The 17080-nt window shown below is 40.1% G+C and overlaps 2 protein-coding genes and 1 long non-coding RNA gene across 5 annotated transcripts; 1 reads left to right on the top strand and 2 right to left on the bottom strand.

The window, feature by feature from the left end:
• Nucleotides 1-33: 33 nt before the first annotated feature.
• Nucleotides 34-9800, bottom strand: gabpb2a (GA binding protein transcription factor subunit beta 2a). Of its 3 annotated transcripts, none has more exons than XM_056400337.1 (8): nt 9664-9800; nt 7411-7518; nt 6839-7006; nt 6297-6491; nt 5740-5908; nt 5481-5657; nt 5279-5397; nt 34-4434 (listed from the first exon to the last, which is right to left on the bottom strand). In XM_056400337.1, the coding sequence occupies exons 2-8, from the start codon at nt 7516-7518 to the stop codon at nt 4081-4083; spliced, it is 1290 nt and encodes a 429-aa protein (XP_056256312.1). In that variant the 5' UTR covers nt 9664-9800; the 3' UTR covers nt 34-4080. The 3 variants fall into 3 exon arrangements, with proteins under 3 accessions (XP_056256312.1, XP_056256311.1, XP_056256313.1); XM_056400336.1 differs by having other exon boundaries at nt 9039-9681; XM_056400338.1 differs by lacking the exon at nt 9664-9800 and adding an exon at nt 8694-8817.
• LOC130184388 (uncharacterized) lies at nt 8913-10857 on the top strand. Its single transcript, XR_008829969.1, has 2 exons — nt 8913-9047; nt 9679-10857. It is a non-coding gene; the product is annotated as an uncharacterized LOC130184388 (long non-coding RNA).
• A 241-nt stretch (nt 10858-11098) lies between these two features.
• On the bottom strand, nt 11099-16802 carry mllt11 (MLLT11 transcription factor 7 cofactor). The gene is made up of 3 exons (XM_056400366.1): nt 16665-16802; nt 13261-13433; nt 11099-12845 (listed from the first exon to the last, which is right to left on the bottom strand). Exons 2-3 carry the CDS (start codon nt 13423-13425, stop codon nt 12753-12755), a joined length of 258 nt encoding a protein of 85 aa, XP_056256341.1. The 5' UTR covers nt 13426-13433; nt 16665-16802; the 3' UTR covers nt 11099-12752.
• Nucleotides 16803-17080: the final 278 nt, after the last annotated feature.

Raw genomic sequence — 17080 nt, 5'->3', positions numbered from 1 at the left:
TTTGAGCAAGCTTCAAAAACACAACAGAGAGGATCTTATTCAAAAAAACAAGTGTTTATATTTCAGATTACCAATGCAGGCAGCCATCATCATCATCATCATCATCATCATCATCATCATCATCATGTTGAAGCATTCAGGTACAGTTAAAAAAATACAACTTTATATGTACATAGAAAAAGGTTGGCTTCGCTGAGCTTATAAAAATAACTATCATACTCAACTCAAAAATGACAGACTCATTGATCAGAGGAAGAAAGGGCAGGACAGACATCTGAGAGGATACAGGGTGGTCTAAAGAGATACCCAACATTACAATCAGCTGACAGGTAATAATCAATAACTGATTATACACCGTGGGACCCAATAGGACTGAACCAAGACAGGAAAAACTGGGCCAACAAAAACTCCTTTAAGGACCACACTGTTGGTTTTAGATGTTTTATCTCCAACTACAGACTGTGTCGACTTCAACCTGTTTCTGCTTGTTCACTCTATAGTTTTTAAACTGATTTCCTTCCTTCCACTGATTTCAGCTCATTTCTAAAATCTACAGATGTAAAACCTGCTGTAGAGATACAATTAATCACAGTCAGTGTTTGGTCAACCTCAGTTTTGTTCTACATGTTTTAAAGCAAAAGCAAACTTTGCTGATTTTGAGACATTAAAATACAGTTGAGACTAATGTTTTGTTCAAATCTGTCACATTCAACTTTGCCTCAGATTCAGTTTAAAGCTTCTGTTTCTGGTTTGGTGAAATCTATAACTGGTTCTATTGGACTGAAATGTCACAGCAGATTCATCCATTGACAGAAAAAATTATTTAGTATTATTTCTGATCTTTAAGTGACTTTTTAAAGAAATAAATGAAACACTCCCATGTTCCAGATTCAGTGAGTTCTTTATCTTATTTTATAGTGAACTGAATATTTTTAAGTTTGGTATCGTTTGATGAAAAAAAAATTTCCCCAAAATAATCAAGATGATAATCACCACATTAGCGCTGCAACAATTAGTTGATTAATCAGTCTATTAGTCAAAGACAGAGAATTGATCGGTAAATACTTGATTGTCAAAAATACACTGGTTCCACCCTGTCCAACGTGAATATTATCTTTATTTAAGTTTTCATTGGTTTTAATGTCTTTAAAATTGTTATTAGTATTATAAGTAAAAATAAGATAATTGCTCCAGGTCCTGCTTCTAACATGAACATTCGCAGGTCTTGTTTGTCATCTATGATGTTGAACTAAATATATTTGGGTTCTTGAGTGAATTCTGAACTTTTTTTTTTTAAACAATTACTAAAATTTTGTGGTCTAAACAATTAATAAATCAAGAAAATAATCAATGCCCTTAAACGTAGCACAAGGTTCAGTTTTAAACACTCAACTGTATTTCTCCATCACAACTTTACCAAAAAATAAAGATGACCAATGTTTACTGTGATAATTTGATCTGCTCATAGAAACTGAAAGCTGCACAGAAGGAGAAAAGAAATCAGAAGAATCGTTGTGTGAAATGTTCAACAGGACATAAAATACACACAATATGTAGTTAAAGAGCTAAAAACATCCAGAGTCCAATTTAAAAACCAGATGAGGTCCTGAAAGATAAAACTCACCTATGCAGAGGAAAATGTTTTTTTTGTATCAGAAAACATGAATTTAAGAGTCATGGTAACACATCCGCTGATTATTAATAGGTATCCATTGAAAGAGTTGGTAATTAAACAGTGGAGTCTTGAACTGAGTGCAGCTGAAACCAACTAATCAGTCTATTGACACAACATTAATCACTGAACAATTGTTTTTCAACAAAAACATAAACATTCACATTTTCCACCATCTCAAATGTGAACATTTAGATTTTTCTCCTTATATGATATCATTATTATTATTATTTTTATATTTTTGGGTTTTGAACTGTTGGCCAAATATATGAAGACCTTCAATTGTGACAAAGTGATTTGAGGTTTTCACCATTTTCTTCCATTTTATAGACTAATTGATGGACTAATCAATAGTAAAGAATGATTGAGAATTTCAGTTCTATATGAGTTTGCTCCTGTCAGCCCTGTTAGACACTGATGAGTTAATGATGGAAAACAAAGTTGGTTTTAAAGAATAAACATCATAATTACTGAATGACTTAAAGGTTTCCATGATGGATCTGTTCAGTTCAGGTCAGAAACCTGGACTCTATCAAACTCAAAGCCAGAGATGATTTTTTTTCTATATTCACACATTAGTTGGCTTGTTGAGGAGTAACTGGAAACACTACGGACATGAGACACAGAGCGCTGTGTCCCAAAAATCTTTCCCTTTGAAAACTGCTCCACTGTCACCATTTGGCTTCACCACTTAATATGGGATTAAACAGGAAGCAAATGGGAAATCTTGTCTGGCGCTCCAAAAGAAAATCATGAGTTTGTCACATCCTGATACATGATGAAGTCACATCTGAAAACTAACGTCCAAAAACAAAAACTATACGCCAAAAAATAACAAAAAGCAGGGAAACAGTTCAGAGTGAGTTATTTTAGTGTCCAGAAACAACAGAAAAGGCTTTTTCTTTGCTTTCACAGCTCTCAGTCGTTGTCTGTATTCTTCTGAGGAAGCAAAATGGTGCAAGCTACAGCAAGGGTTGAGGAACTGGATTTCAAAACGGGCAGCGTGGTCCCAAATTATCAAGACTTAGAGTTATGAAGGCATCAGACAAACAGCTATCTTGGTTCAGCGATTTATCCAGTAAAACTGAATAAAAGAGATACAAATGGCTCTAGTTGGGATAACCATTTGTGTCCAAAACTCTGTTGAAATAAACTAAAACTCAAAATTCCTCCTGAATGTATATCACTTGTTTTAGACAAACCAGCTGCCTTCAGTTTAGTCATCCTGCCTTTGCTCCGAGTCCGATGGAGAAGCAAAATGGAGCCATAAAGCAATGTTAAGGAAACAAACAGGGCTGCATACACGGAGTACTGTCTTCCTAAACCCCATGTCATTATGTCTGATTTGGTTTGGGATCACTGATTACGAAAAACAAAAAAAACGTAAATTGTCCTTCGACTGAAGGTCCCACCTTCTCCTGAGTTTATCTTTTTCTTATTCCTCTCCATCTATTTATACCATTCATCCTGCTTCATTGACATCTGCAGCAGCCATTCTGCATCTTGCTTCAGTTAAGCATTCAGTTACAAGAACTAGTGGGAACCCAAAATGGAGTATTACTGCAGTCTACCATCATGTTTGTGTAGTCTGTTTTCACTCCGGTTTTTTCTTACTACTGTTTTGTTTTCTTGGGGAAGTAATTTTGCTTCTCCCCTCTGACATATCGTTATCAAATCTTTCAAGGATTGAAAATGGTGTATAACTAAACTCCTCCATCATGTTTGCTTGGTATGTTTTCAGTCTTTCTTTCTGTTCATGCTGTTTGTCGTTTTGGAGAAACCACTTTGTCTCCCTTTCTGAAGTGTAGGTATCCAACCATTCAAGGATTCAAATTGGTACACAACTAAACTCCACTGTTGTGTTCGGTTTGTCCTGTATCAACCCGTCTTTCTCTTCCAACCACTTTGTCTTTTTGGGGAGGTCATTTTGCATCTCCTCTCTGACATGTTGGTATCCAATCTTTATGGGATTCAAAATGGTGCATGACTGAGATCCATCGATGTGTTTAGGCCACTGTCAGCCCGTCTTTCTCCTCCAACTGTTTTGTCTTTCTTGGTAAAGCCATTACCTTGTCTCACTGAAGTGTTAGTATCAAATCTTTCAGGGATTCAAAATGGTGCACGACTGAAATCCAACATCATGTTTGTTTAGTCTGTTTTCAGTCAGTCTGCCTTGTCCTACTGTTTTTGGGGAAGCCATTTTGTCTCTCTTCTCTGCTGTATCAAATCTTTCAGGGATTTAAAATGGTGCACACTTGAAATCGTCCTACGGTGACACAGCTCCTCCCCCTCCATCATTCTCTGTTAAATGGGATGCAAACTTGCGAGTCAAACCAACCCTCTCCTGTTATGACGTGTCTTTTTGTCGGTGTCACCCTCTCCTCACATCTCCTCCTCCTCCCTCTCTGTTAGGAGCTAACCTCCGTTGTCTCTCCTCCCGTCTCCACTAGCGTCACCTGACCCTCCTCCCCTTCCATGATGATGCCTCCATCCTGCAGCACCACCATCTCTCCCTCTTCCTCCACCACGCCAGCCGCCCCCTCCTCCTCATCCTCCTCTCCTCCCACCACCTCCTCGGGGCTGGCTGCAGCGTTGGCGGCGGCCATGGCGGCAGTGTTGGTGCTGGTGCTGTTGGCCTGACTCTGGGCCATGGCCTCCAGTTTAATACGGTACTCCTCGGCCTCCTGCTCCTTACGCAGCAGCTGCTGTCGGTACTCCTGCGCCTTCCTGTTGGCCTCCTGCAGCTGCCTCTGCAACAACTCCTGCAGGACGAGGAGCAGAAGGTTATGTCACAGTCAAAGCAGCAAAGTCCAACAGGTTCATTACACAACCTTTTACACTGGAGCTGCACTATGCTTCACTTCTAGCTTTTTATAGACAAAACAATTAATCACAAAAATTATCAGCAGACCCTGTGTACACTGGACTTTGGAGCTGATAACCTGATACACATCATGGGTCAATTCTATTGTTTCATGTCTGGTCACCACTGCTGCCTCTTCTCATAGTGTACTAGGGCTGATACTTTTTCCAAAGATGAAATCTGAATAAATTTGAAATGAGACATTTTGTTGAAATTAATTTGAATGCTCCCCCTCCCTGACACCCCTCACCTGGTACTATAGCTATTATCCTTGTATATCAATCTTTCTCAATCTGACTATTTGACAGTCAGAGGAGGATGTACATTCGACATCGCTCCGCTTGTCTGTGGAACCTCCACTTGTGTAAGACAGCTGCTTAGTGAGTTACTTTGGCATCTACTGTGTAGAACTCAAGCACTTCCACAGTCTGCTAATCAGATGCTATGGTGTTCTGATTGTCTGCCCAGGAAGGCTTTCCTCACTAGTGTCCTCCATTTTCATAGCAAACAACATAACCCTACTAACATAGTTTACTGATAGGTCAATAGATTGAGCTGGTGATGAAGTTTTAGAGCACCCTCTGCTGGATCACAAAGCAAACTACTTCAAACAGTCTGTTATGCTTGTAGATTGTAAATTTTGAATTTGATCAGGTCATTATAGATTGAATCCCGTATTCCAATAGTCAACTAATAGTACTATACTAGTATAATCATAATAATAATATTTTTACTCCACTCACCGTCTCTCCTGTATCGTTGTGGTTGTTGGTCACCTCCAGCTTCCTCTTCCTGGAGGGTGGAGGCTGAGGCTCCTCCGTCACCACCTCTTCCGTCACTGTGTTGGCTGGCACTGCCAGCACTGAAAACAAACAAACAGATTCAGAATCAAAACACTGATTTGACTCAGAAAATGTTGAGCTGAATGAAGGTTATTTGTCATACTCTGCTGTCCGTGCTGCATAGTAACAAAGAATGGCTGTGCCATCCCTCCGGTGGTCTGCAGGTTGCCGTGTTGGTCTGTTACTATGGTGATGACCCTCTGACCCCCCTCGTTGACAACAGCGGCGTGCTGGATGTTGGAGTCCAGAGCACTGGCCGCCATCGCCTCCTCGGAATCTCCTGAAACATAACATTAAAACCGTAAAATCAAATATCCACATATGTTTAACAGCTGCTAAACGCTGTGTGTCTGTGTTCCTACCTGCATTGGCCTTGTTGAGCAACTCGGCCAGGTTGACCACACCCCCCTGAATGGCAGGTATTCCCTGGATGATGAACTGAGGCTGGTTGGTGGTGGTGCTCGTCTCCACGTTCATGCTCACCTGGTTCATGTTCACCTGGTTCATGTTCACCTGGTTCTGCATACCCTCCTGCACACACAGACACACACACAAACAACAAACACACACACTTTATGGAGGTGGAGATTTCCATATGAATTCATCTAAATGTGCTTTAATGTTTTAAATGTTTTAAACACTGAAAAACTGACTTGATGTGAAAACCAAAATCAGAATGAGCTTTCAAGCTTTTATAAAGCTTTCAAATAAGCTTTTGAAGAACAGTTTTTTACTCCACTTGAGCACAAATGAAAACTACTGGATATGAACTGTGAATTTTTGATAATTTATATGTTGAATAGTTAAGACTAATTTTGTCCTCTCTGTCCCTCCCAGGTTGCTTTACAGACACAATAACAGTCACTAACAGCCCAGATGTTTGAGGTCACACCTCAGCTGTCTGCACGTTGTGTCTCACCTGCAACAGCAGCATCAACTCGGTGTTCTGGATGTCGACGGCGATGTCGAACGGCGTCTTGTCGAACTTACTGAGTGCGTGCACATCGGCTCCGTGTTTGATTAGGGTCTCGGCCACGCCATGGTGCCCGTGCTGAGCTGCCCAGTGCAGAGCTGTCATCTTCAGCATATCTTTGGCGTTGATGTCTGCACCGCTCTGCAATTACACACAGTTTTTTAAAACACAGATGCAACAATGAAAACTGTTAATCAGTCGAGTCAATTTTTAAGCAAATGTGCTAAACACTTGATGGTTGTAGCTTCTCAAATGTGAGGATTAGCTGCTCCTGGTCTTGCTCTACAGTAAACAGACTATCTTTAGATTTTGACCTACAGGCCAGACAAAAAATTAATTTGAGGACATCATCTTGGGCTCTAGGAAACTGTAATGAACATTTCTCACTGTTTTTGTTTTAAATGTTTGGCTTTTATTAACAGGTGATTACAAGCTGTAACCTGAAAAAATTAAGATTGAAGTGAATATTAATCCTGAGTACTTCTCACCCGGACCAGCAGCTCGACGATGACTGTGTGTCCCTCGGCGGCGGCCATATGCAGCGGGGTCCTGTCCACTTTAGTGCGGGCATCTCTGCTGACGCCGGCTCTCAGCAGGACGTCTGCAGTGGAGTAATGACCATGCTGAGCGGCCAGGTGGAGGGGGGACGTCCCCAACTAAAGAACACAGATATCATCTTTACTGTTATTGGGGGACACATGCTGTGACTGTACTGATCTGTTCCCTGTGGTTCCCCCTGCAGGAAGCTCTACATGTAGTAGAATACAACAGGTCTGGAAGTCAGCTCTGACCTGCTGATTCAACTCTTGATGATTCACTTTCATTGTATAAAAAACAATATTGTGGAAAGAGCTTCTCAGAATTAATCCTTGAATATAAAGTTGTCTAAACTGTAAACACAATTCCTGGCTATAAAACTAGGGACCAGTGATTTAGTTTCCTTGGCAAACTCTGGACTAAAACAATAAATACAAGATCATTCAAATAAAAATTGTGATTCATCATAAAATGGATTTTTAAGCCAGCTGTACAAAAGAACAGAGTGAAGTTGGTGTCTCACCCAGTCGGTGGTGAATGGAGCTCCGTTGGCCATCAGGTTTCTGACCTCATCATCCTGACCTTTACGAGCCGCCTCCAGCAGTCGCTTCCCCAAGTCCACCAACGACATCTAATGCACAGAGAAACAGGTGTGTGAAGGCTCGGTCACGTTATATCTCCAACATATGAGCATCCACTGTCTCAAATCTTTACAGAGTTTTTATAATGAACCGAAATCTATGTTGTTAACTGCACCTTACTACACACAATCTGTTTACAGTACAATTTATTCTACACAAACAAACATTCAAAGTCAAACAATAGCTATTACATGTACAATAGCCAAGTCTACATGTAGTGAAAGAAAACTAATTATTTTGTACCCTATTGGTACCCTAACATGTCAGGATTAATCAGTAATGAAATAAGATGCACCAAAAGCACAAATATAACAGTTACACTCACAAAATAAAAGCATCTAGTAACCAAAATAAACGTTTCCATATTTCCTGTTAGGATATATCAATAAATATCGGACATGTCCCCATCTATCTGCATCTTTTTATTGGAACGATTTGTTTATTAATTGATCAACTAATAGGTGGTTTGACAGAAAATTAATTGAAATTTGATACTTTTCTTTTTGGTACTTGACAGTAAGCTGTATTTAGGACAAAACAAAACGACTAAAGGCTTTATGTTGGTCTATGTGACATTACAAAATTAATTTCTCTGTTCGCTGTCATTTGGAGACAAAACCATTAATCGAAAAGGTAACGCACAAATTACTCAATTAAGAAAAGAAGCGTTAGTTGCAGCCTGCATCTTGTTTTTCTTTACTTTAATTAAAATTTATGAGAGTTTGTACATGTTTTAAAGCTGCAGCAGTGAAGCTGCACAACATATGACTAACACGCCTCAAAGTGCCAAAACAATGACTTCGAAGTGTCCGATAATGGATTCAAACTTGCGGATTGTTTTGGGCGCTAACATCATTAGCATCCATAAGACAAAACTAAACAAACAATAACCTTATCAATAAACAAATGGGGATTGATTTTAAACATGTAGTACTGGTATGAGTGGGCTGTCGGTGTTTCTACTGGAAACAATGGTTTTCTTTTATCGGGGAGTGGGCAAAGCTATGCAAGTTAGCACGATACTGTGTCCGATAATGGAAACCTGCTGTTAAAGAGCGCTTGTGATTGCGAAACAGGGGAGAAGGACGAGGATTTTCTCCCCGCGGCCGAGGAGCCATTTTACGCGCCTTCATGAACAGCAAAGAGTCCGCCATGTGCCACGTACCCCCGTGTCCCCTCTCCGGGCTGTTATTTTCCACCGCCACCGTTAAACACCGTAACCTCCTCCGCCTAAACATTTACAGTAACACCGACAGGAAACCGTTTGATATTAAGTTGTTGGTTTTCCGGGGGAAGTCAGAGAGAAATTTCCTATTTTACACACGGAGAAAAAACTACTTCCACATCCGGTTAACTAGCTTTCTTCAGCGCGAACCGTCAAACGGCTTACCGGAGACCTGTATGGTCACACTCCTCCGTTACTTATGGTTATTTCTGCCAGTGCTTAACGAGTGAAGGCTTAGAAAAATATCGTTTTACTCTCCGGGAGAACGGCGGGCCAGATACTCACCGTGTCCAGGTTTGTAAGGAGCCAGCTAGCGCTCCTCTCTGCTAATGTTAGCACGCTAGCCGGCTAGCCAAACAAACCGCCCTGTGTGTGGAGGTTTGTGCGCACTATAATCACTGCGGTGAGTAGAAACAGCTCAGTAATGTGCACACTTTCATTCACAAGGCGCAAATCGTGGGCATTAGGCACTGCTGCAGCTTGTCGGGGTCCTCCGGACTTGTTTACTGCGGAAAGTTACCGAGAGGCGGCCAGTACCCGCCCGGATGTTACGGGTGTAGCCTTCAAAATAAGAGCGCCAGGCGTTTTATTTATGATAAAACAGTTTGAGAGTAATATTTATAGAATTTTATTGAAATTACTGCATTACCCAGTGGAGTATTATTTTATCATTGCCCTGATAATTTTGCATATGATATCAACAGGCTTGGGCGTTTCCTGTGATAAGCAGTGAACGTGTGAACACACAGCCCGAAGATAGTTTGTCAGTTGGTATTTTATAGTGATAGTCCCGACAGGAAGTGTGGTCGTCATTACATGTTATTGACGCTACTGTTTAGCAGCTAATCATGTTAGCCGTTAGCCTGTGTGCATGCAGACTGTTAGCAAGTTAAACTAAAGCGAGTTTTACCTTCTTCTCTCGTAGATTCCCGCGACTTTACGACTCCTGACGTAAATCAGATTCTGACAGGTGTTCACCTGCCAGTGAGAAGTTTAAAAACAGATATTTTTGTGTTTTATCTGTTACAAATATGGCGGCTCCGCGACACCGGAGGTGGAAGCCAGAGTGAGCGTTAACCCCCCTGTGGGCGGGCTCTGTGAGAGCGCCGAGGAACTGACCTCAGGTCGGTTCGAACGGCTGAGCCGCCGTCAGATTGAGTCATTATAGGACAGACCGCTGACCTCATATCAGCCGGAGAGCAACGCATTCCTGCCCGCAAAGCTCAGACATCAGGTTCAGCAAAACACTGTAAATGTGTCAAACAGCCGAATTACCCTCGAATTATTAATGAAATAGCCAATAAAGTCTCCTTAACCTGTAGTTAAATTTATGGTTAAACTAAACTATATTTCAACTAAATCTATAGTATGAATGTAAACACGAACCGTGCGCTGTATATTGAGCAGAAACCTGCATTGCTTCATATATTTAACTTTGAAATTAAATATCTGCCATTTCTGTGAATCCGATGTAGAAACATTATATACTAATAATCTTGATTATTGATTATATGTATTGATTGCAGTGTGTAAGAATGCTCTTGGAATTTTTTTTTTTTTTGTATAAATGTAATGAAGCACCTTTATTGTTCAGTTTACTTGACTGACCAAAAACACGTCATGTTTGTTTATTTAATCAATTTACAATATTTGAATAAATTTTGCAGAAAACATTCTATAGCACAATAAGTCACTGTAGAAATCGTGTTAGAGGATTTTATCCATAGTGAACATATGTAACTGCTGTATGAGTTAATACAATGTGGTTGCTACTTTCCAAATGGATAAATGTAGAATACTTGAAATAACAAAATATTTAGTGTTATAGTGGAGGATAAAAAGTAAGAAACATCTCAAGCTCAACAGCAGAATGTGTTTCTAATTAAACATGATAAAAAGCACTTATATTGTTCTAATTAATTTAATTTGAATTGTATTATTATATTTTTTGCTTCATGATATGGTTAAAATGAACAGTTGTAAATGGATTTTTCAGTCTGTGATAATGTAACTCACTCAAGATTGCAAAGATAAAATCACATTTTACAACTTGTTAATTTGCTCTGTATTTTGTATAATAATAAACAAAACAATCAAAAACTTATTTATTATGCTGAATGGTGTATTTATACACAACGTTGTTTTTTAATCTACTGTCCTTTTTACCTGCCTTTTTTCTAACAAACTAAACTTGTGTTAATTTAGGCTCTGTAATTTCATAATATTCTTCAAGTTTCCTGGGTTGGAATGTGTAATTAAGCTATAATTACAGGGAAAATAAAGCATAATTTAATTAGCACTTCCAAACCTCAGTGGTCAAAGTGCTGTTTTTTCTAAAACAAGTATTTTGATCAAAAAAGGACATTTTATTGTTGACTGGGTGTACAGAACATTTCTGACAGGACATGATGATCCACAGAGTGCTTCTGATTTGTGGCTCCAGTTTGAGGCCTGCTCATAGTGAAACAATAAAACAGCAGCATGAGAAATAAATACATCAATAAAACAGGATAACAAAGCAGCTCAGGGTAAAAGAAAAAAAGGCACAGATGATAAAAACCTCTGTCTCAACACTTCAATGATTCTAACTGGTCTAATAAATAAATCATATTCATTCATGTGACACAAAAGGACATTTCTGTTTAAACTTAAATCAGCTGATGAAAGCTGGATGAATTCCAGGAGGTGCATTATATTCACAAGAGAAACTTTGTTGGAGACCTGATCTGATAATTATGAGCAAAGGTTAGTGGTTATCAATCATCAGGCATCATAGATCTGTCTGATTTAATTGTCTTTTATTTCCTCTGGTTTGAGACAATGTCTCTGGTAACTGGTTTTATTAATAACAGGACAGGGGTTTGTTTGTTTTTACAGCTGGGGAAAGATTAAAAGGAACAAAGTTAGTCATGTGATGTTCTGCCAGAACATCTTAACTGCTCCTCGTCATTAATTCTTCAGGTGTGTTCAACTCTACAGGAGGATGAACGGGGTTCTTCCACAGGACATTCCTTCATTTGGTAGTCTAACACATCACCACAAAATTTTCCATAGGTGTTTAACGTCCTAGAGGACCCTAAACTAAAGGCCCACTAGAAACCTCCTGTAGGACTACTAAGACCTCCATAATGAAAACCATCTGTAGAACCTCTTCAGTGACCACTTAAACAGCCCATAGAACAACCTAAAGGACCTCTAGAACCTTCCTATTGACCACTAACACATCCTAAACAATCCTGAGAACCTTTCTTTAGCCTGTATTTGTTCACATTTATCAAAATTGAGTCTAAGTATCAGCTCCTGTATGAGGTGCAGCCGTGTTCGTCCAGTCAACATCACTGATACTAAAGAAAACTTCAACATAATGACTCATTTATATGATCTCATAATAATGAGATAGTTTCCTCATCTCTAAGTTTTCTGTCTCTTCTTATAATCACATGATGAATCTCCAGATTTTCTTTGGTGAATTTAACACACCTCTGAACAACACAATGATGTAGTGTTTCTAATATTTTGTCCACCTAGTTTACAAACAGACAGGGGCAAACTGGAAAGTGTTTAGTTCAATTTCTCAGTGGGATAAGAATCTGGTTTGTCATTCAAGTTTAAAGACAGTCAGATTAAAATCAGACAGAGATCAGCTGACATGCAGACCTGGTTTAACAGCTGATCGTGAAACACATCCTCTCAGATTACAGCCTTCTGATTTAATTCACAATGTTCACACAGATGAGTCGGTCTTTGTGTTTTTAGGAAAACTAGTTCAGGATCAGTGAGTGAACACAAAGCTCAGGGAGTCTAATCTGAACCAGGACCAGTCTCTGTAGGCCTCGGTCCTGTGGGACTGTTAATGTGAAAACCAGACTCTTATTTTGGTGACTTTCCTGAAAAAGAAATATGTTCCTTAAATGTTTCCTGGGTAAAGCATTGGGCAGGGTGAGAGGAGGCAAGGCCTGCAGAGACTGATCCAGGGTCAGAGGTCCGGTGAGGCTGGTCTCAGAGCAGCAGGTTGAGGTCGGCCAGCAGAGTGTCCACGTCAGCGATGGGAGCTCTCCAGTAATTAAAGGAGGAGAACTCAGACAGCTCAACCTGCAGAGAGACACAGTTCACATCACACCAAGTATCAACACCTGATCTGGAGAAAACTTGTGCATGCAGCAGAATTACAGGTGAGAGGTGTGTCATAGCTCCACCTGCTGGCAGAAGAGTAAAGTGTTGTTTTAGTGACACTGACTAATTTTAATATGAATTTAATTCTAACAATAAAAATCTTCATCTGCTGCTGCCATTGATCATTATCCTGCAGCTGAAGATCACAGTGTGAAAACAAAAACACACATGTCCAAAATCTTTGGTAATGAAGGCAGATAGTACAAATCTGATGCAGGTGCAGCTTACACAACACAATTACCCAAACTGATCTGAGAACAGATAGATTTTCAGTCAGAGTCTCACCTGGATAAAAGCTCATTATGTCAAACTGGAATACATCTTATCCTCTCACCTCCTCATCCTGACTCCTAAGTTTGCACATCTTGTCTTTTCCTCTGTTGCCATTGGCCGGACCGTTAATCAAACCCAGGTCCTCCAGCTCGGACAGGTCGAGGGCCGGGATTGGCTGCCTCCAGAAGAGGAAGGAGTCGTATTGGCTGTTTGACTTCTCCATCATCTTTCACTCTGAAATAAAAACAGATATTCACAGGAGGTTTGGGGGTAATCCAACAATACAAAAAGGTAAACGATCCACCACCTGACCCACTTTTCGTTTTGTCACAGTTTATTATAGGTGCAGAGTCCAAACTGAAGAACTGCACCCTCCATGGTGAGGCCCTGGTCTCGTAGAGGGACACAGAGTCAAATGTCAACAGTTAAAAATCACTAATGTTGAGTTCACTGTCAGAAAACTGAGGAACCAGAAAATATTAAGACTGTAGAAGCTGAACCAGAGATCTTGTGATCAATTAATCAATATTTCAGCTCCACAGTGGTCTCATGGTTTCTGTATAGTGGATGAAGACAAGTATAATGAAAAGTTTTTTTTCCTGGGTCCTTCAGGTAGTTCATCTTGTCTTTGCCCTGCAGGTGAACTGAGGGGCCTCCGCATGTAGGTGTGTGATATCTACACTTTTATATTTATATATTTCTGAACTTGCTGCTGCACCATTGAACCATGTAACCCTCTGGTTCTTTTTACAATCACTGGCCTGAGTGCAGCTGAGGTCCGAGTCTGACCAACTTTAACCTTCCGTCTCAGTGTGAAGTCTTTGAGTCTCTGCACAAAACGGAAGCAGCTTCAGTTTATTTTAAAGCTTGTTTTGGTTTTATTTTTAGTGTCTGCTGCTTCAACAGACTGTTTACAGGTCAGAGCAGTTTACAGTGAACAGACAGAGCAGGACTACACGGAGGAAACCTGTCAAATCTTTTTATTGTCTTACAGCTTTTTTTGTTTGACAGTGTTTTACAAAAATGATAAACTTTACACAGGTTGATCTCAGTGACCTCCTGTAACATTTAACGGTAACATTTACAGTGAAGATGGAAAATTCACATATAAATGATCTGACTTAATTTAACGTGTTTCTGAAAAAGAGAAAAACTGATGTAACCTGATTCCAGTCAAATCTGTTGATTTTAAACCTCAGATGATCTGCTCCAGGATCAGTTTGGTTTTTATTCTGTCATAAAACATCCGACACAAAGGGACAAGTCTCATTCTGATCTCAGATCAGAATGAGTTATCTGTCAGCAGAGTTAAATTAAAAGCTCCGATCAGTCTGACTGAGCCATGTCCATGTAGAGAAACCTATTCACAGCTGAGCTTCTCCACTTCTGACTCAGCCTTTTATAGCGCTGTGGGCTCCAACGGGCCTTGAAGGCCTCTCAGCTGTTTACAGCGCAGAGTAAAGGAGCAGACCACCGATTCTGTTTTCATGAATTAACCATGAATCATCCATCAGAGTGACCCTGAACCCTGCTGCGCTCTGAGAGCAGGTCTGTACTCAGCTTCACCCAGACTGAGTAAAGTCCCATATTTTACACTTTTCTTATGTTTTATTTGAAGTGTTGATCCATAAGAAGATATATTTGTGGTTTAAAAACCCAAAAACCATCTCAATGCAGTTTTTCATCTCCTCTCTCAGGCTTCTCGCTCGAGCTCTAGCAACAACACGTCGATGAGCCAATCAGAAGAGAGGAGGCTCTGAGCCTCTCTTCTGATTGGCTGACTGTTTTCTGAGTGATCAAATAAAAATATAGTAGATTTCAGGTAAAGGATGGTGGGGACCTTTAAATGACCAGCTGATTAATGTCTGATCATCAGTCTGTGACTGTTGAACCTTAAGATGACAGATTCTCATTCATCTGAAACGACAGACAGTCAGTCAGTTATAGAGAGCAGGGGTCAGAAAACATATCGACAGGGGAATATATTGTATTATCTCCTCTTGTGATAAGTTATCAATGGATCAATATTTTTTTTAGAATAGAAACATGTAAACACTGTATTCATCGTAGGTCGACTTCTGGCTGTGTCAGTGTTAGCTGTTGTCTCCACCATGAGATGAGGATGATGAAGCATGCGGGTGTGCAGGTTCATTGTGTTGCTCCTGTTCTTCACTCCTCACAGATTGTAGTCTTCATCACTTCGTCCCATCGGTGTTTTAAGAAGCTCAAGTGGATCCAGACTCAGCTTCTCAACCTCTGAAATGTTTGACTCGAGCAAAAAACACCTGCCCAATAGTGTTCTCTCAAAGCCACCTCAGAGACAGAGGAGCCCAGAAACACTCCAGTCTGATTGGCTGTCACTGACAGACACCTGAGAGCCTGTCAGCAGGTGCAGGAGCCTTCTCCACTCCTTGTTCTTCTTACTGTGTTGAAGTGGTGCTTCTCTACAGCAGCAAAGATCAGGTGACACCCAGTCAAGTGACACTTAGATGTTTACTTGTTTACCTGAACTTTATTTGTAGACATCTGCATCTGGTTTGGATTTATTATTGAAGCTATACCAGCTGCAGACAGATGTTGGCCTCTGTATTGATTATTATTATCATTGACTAGATATTTTTTCTTTTATTGAATGTTTTATTGTTGTACATTATATGACGTTTTCATGAAAAATGACCGTCAGTGAGGCTACAGCTGTCATATGTTATCACTGTCAATATTGAAATTTTATATTAATTGATATTTCTAACTGGATTTGAAGAGAAGATCCTGCTGATATTTAGGCTAAACCAGAGCTCATGATGTTGGACCTGCCCGGGTCCTGACTCACACCAGATTTATTTATTGTGTCAGATGCTGATTTTACTGTGAGTCTAAAACAGAATCTGGGTCATCGCGCCTCAACAGACTGAAATAAACCTGGACACTTCACTGACTCAGCAGTTTCACACTGAGCACTTCACCTGCCACCGAACTACATTCGCATTTTCATCCATTTTATTTTCAGCTGCCTTATTCGGAGCTATTGATCCTGAGGCGTTGGCCCGAGTCTCAGATCTGATGACGACGACACGCGACAGCAAAATCTCGGTTAAAACGCATCCCTTTTTATGTTTGTCTTCACGCGAGGCCGGTTATTGATTAAGACTGTAATTAAAGGATGAATCCGCACATTGATCAGGTTGTATTTGAGGCGTTGTCCCAGTGTTCAGGCTCCTCAGACACCCTTGCTTCCACCAGATAAATCCACCAGATAAATCCACGTTTACACGATGGATTTCTCACATTTCTTTCATCAATTTATCACAAACGTTGGTAATTTTTCATGTATTTTTGTTGAACACCATTTTAAAAAAGGTTTTTAATACGCAGCGGGATTCTCCATCACCGACTGGTACCGACACAACAGACACGGTCTCACCGTTAAAGGGAAAAACGTCATGTGTCAATGAAGCGGGTTTTTACCTGTTCGTGTGTCCTTCGTGGTTCTGTCTTTGTTCTCCGGGTTCTGGTCGCAGACGGATCAGGTGCCGCCTCTCTGCTGCTGCAGGTTAAATGAGCTCTGCGGCTGCGTCAAATTACCTGAATACACACCAACGCTTCCTGTTAGGCATTTCAAACTAAAAGGAACTATAGCAACTTTTTTACTATTTATTTTGATTTTATTTGTTGGTTTATTTGTCAGCGTACATTGATAAACACGACCGTAGTCGTAATTTTATCTCTAGGTGTCCTGGATAGATTTGAAAGACGGTTATTGAAGTAGTTTATGAACATCAGAGCAAAAAGGGAACTTACAGTAATACTTTAAAAACTTTATAAATCTTTACTGATACAGAAAACAGAAGAAATAATTAAATTAGAAATACAATAATGTGAAT

The sequence above is a fragment of the Seriola aureovittata genome, chromosome 16, assembly GCF_021018895.1.
Source record: "Seriola aureovittata isolate HTS-2021-v1 ecotype China chromosome 16, ASM2101889v1, whole genome shotgun sequence".
In the NCBI taxonomy this organism is placed as follows: domain Eukaryota; kingdom Metazoa; phylum Chordata; class Actinopteri; order Carangiformes; family Carangidae; genus Seriola; species Seriola aureovittata.
The sequence above is the reverse complement of the archived record's forward strand: the minus strand, read 5'-3'. Positions and strand labels throughout refer to the sequence as shown.

What these genes read in the sequence shown, in the direction of transcription:
- gabpb2a (XM_056400337.1), bottom strand. Translation starts at nt 7,518, where the DNA reads ATGTCGTTGGTGGACTTGGGGAAGCGACTGCTGGAGGCGGCTCGTAAA. An exon ending in AGTTGATGCTGCTGTTGCAG is followed by an intron (nt 5,909 to 6,296) that starts GTGAGACACAAC and finishes CTGTGTGTGCAG; the next exon opens with GAGGGTATGCAGAACCAGGT. An exon ending in TATGCAGCACGGACAGCAGA is followed by an intron (nt 5,398 to 5,480) that starts GTATGACAAATA and finishes GTTTGTTTTCAG; the next exon opens with TGCTGGCAGTGCCAGCCAAC.
- mllt11 (XM_056400366.1), bottom strand. Translation starts at nt 13,425, where the DNA reads ATGATGGAGAAGTCAAACAGCCAATACGACTCCTTCCTCTTCTGGAGG. An exon ending in TTAGGAGTCAGGATGAGGAG is followed by an intron (nt 12,846 to 13,260) that starts GTGAGAGGATAA and finishes GTCTCTCTGCAG; the next exon opens with GTTGAGCTGTCTGAGTTCTC.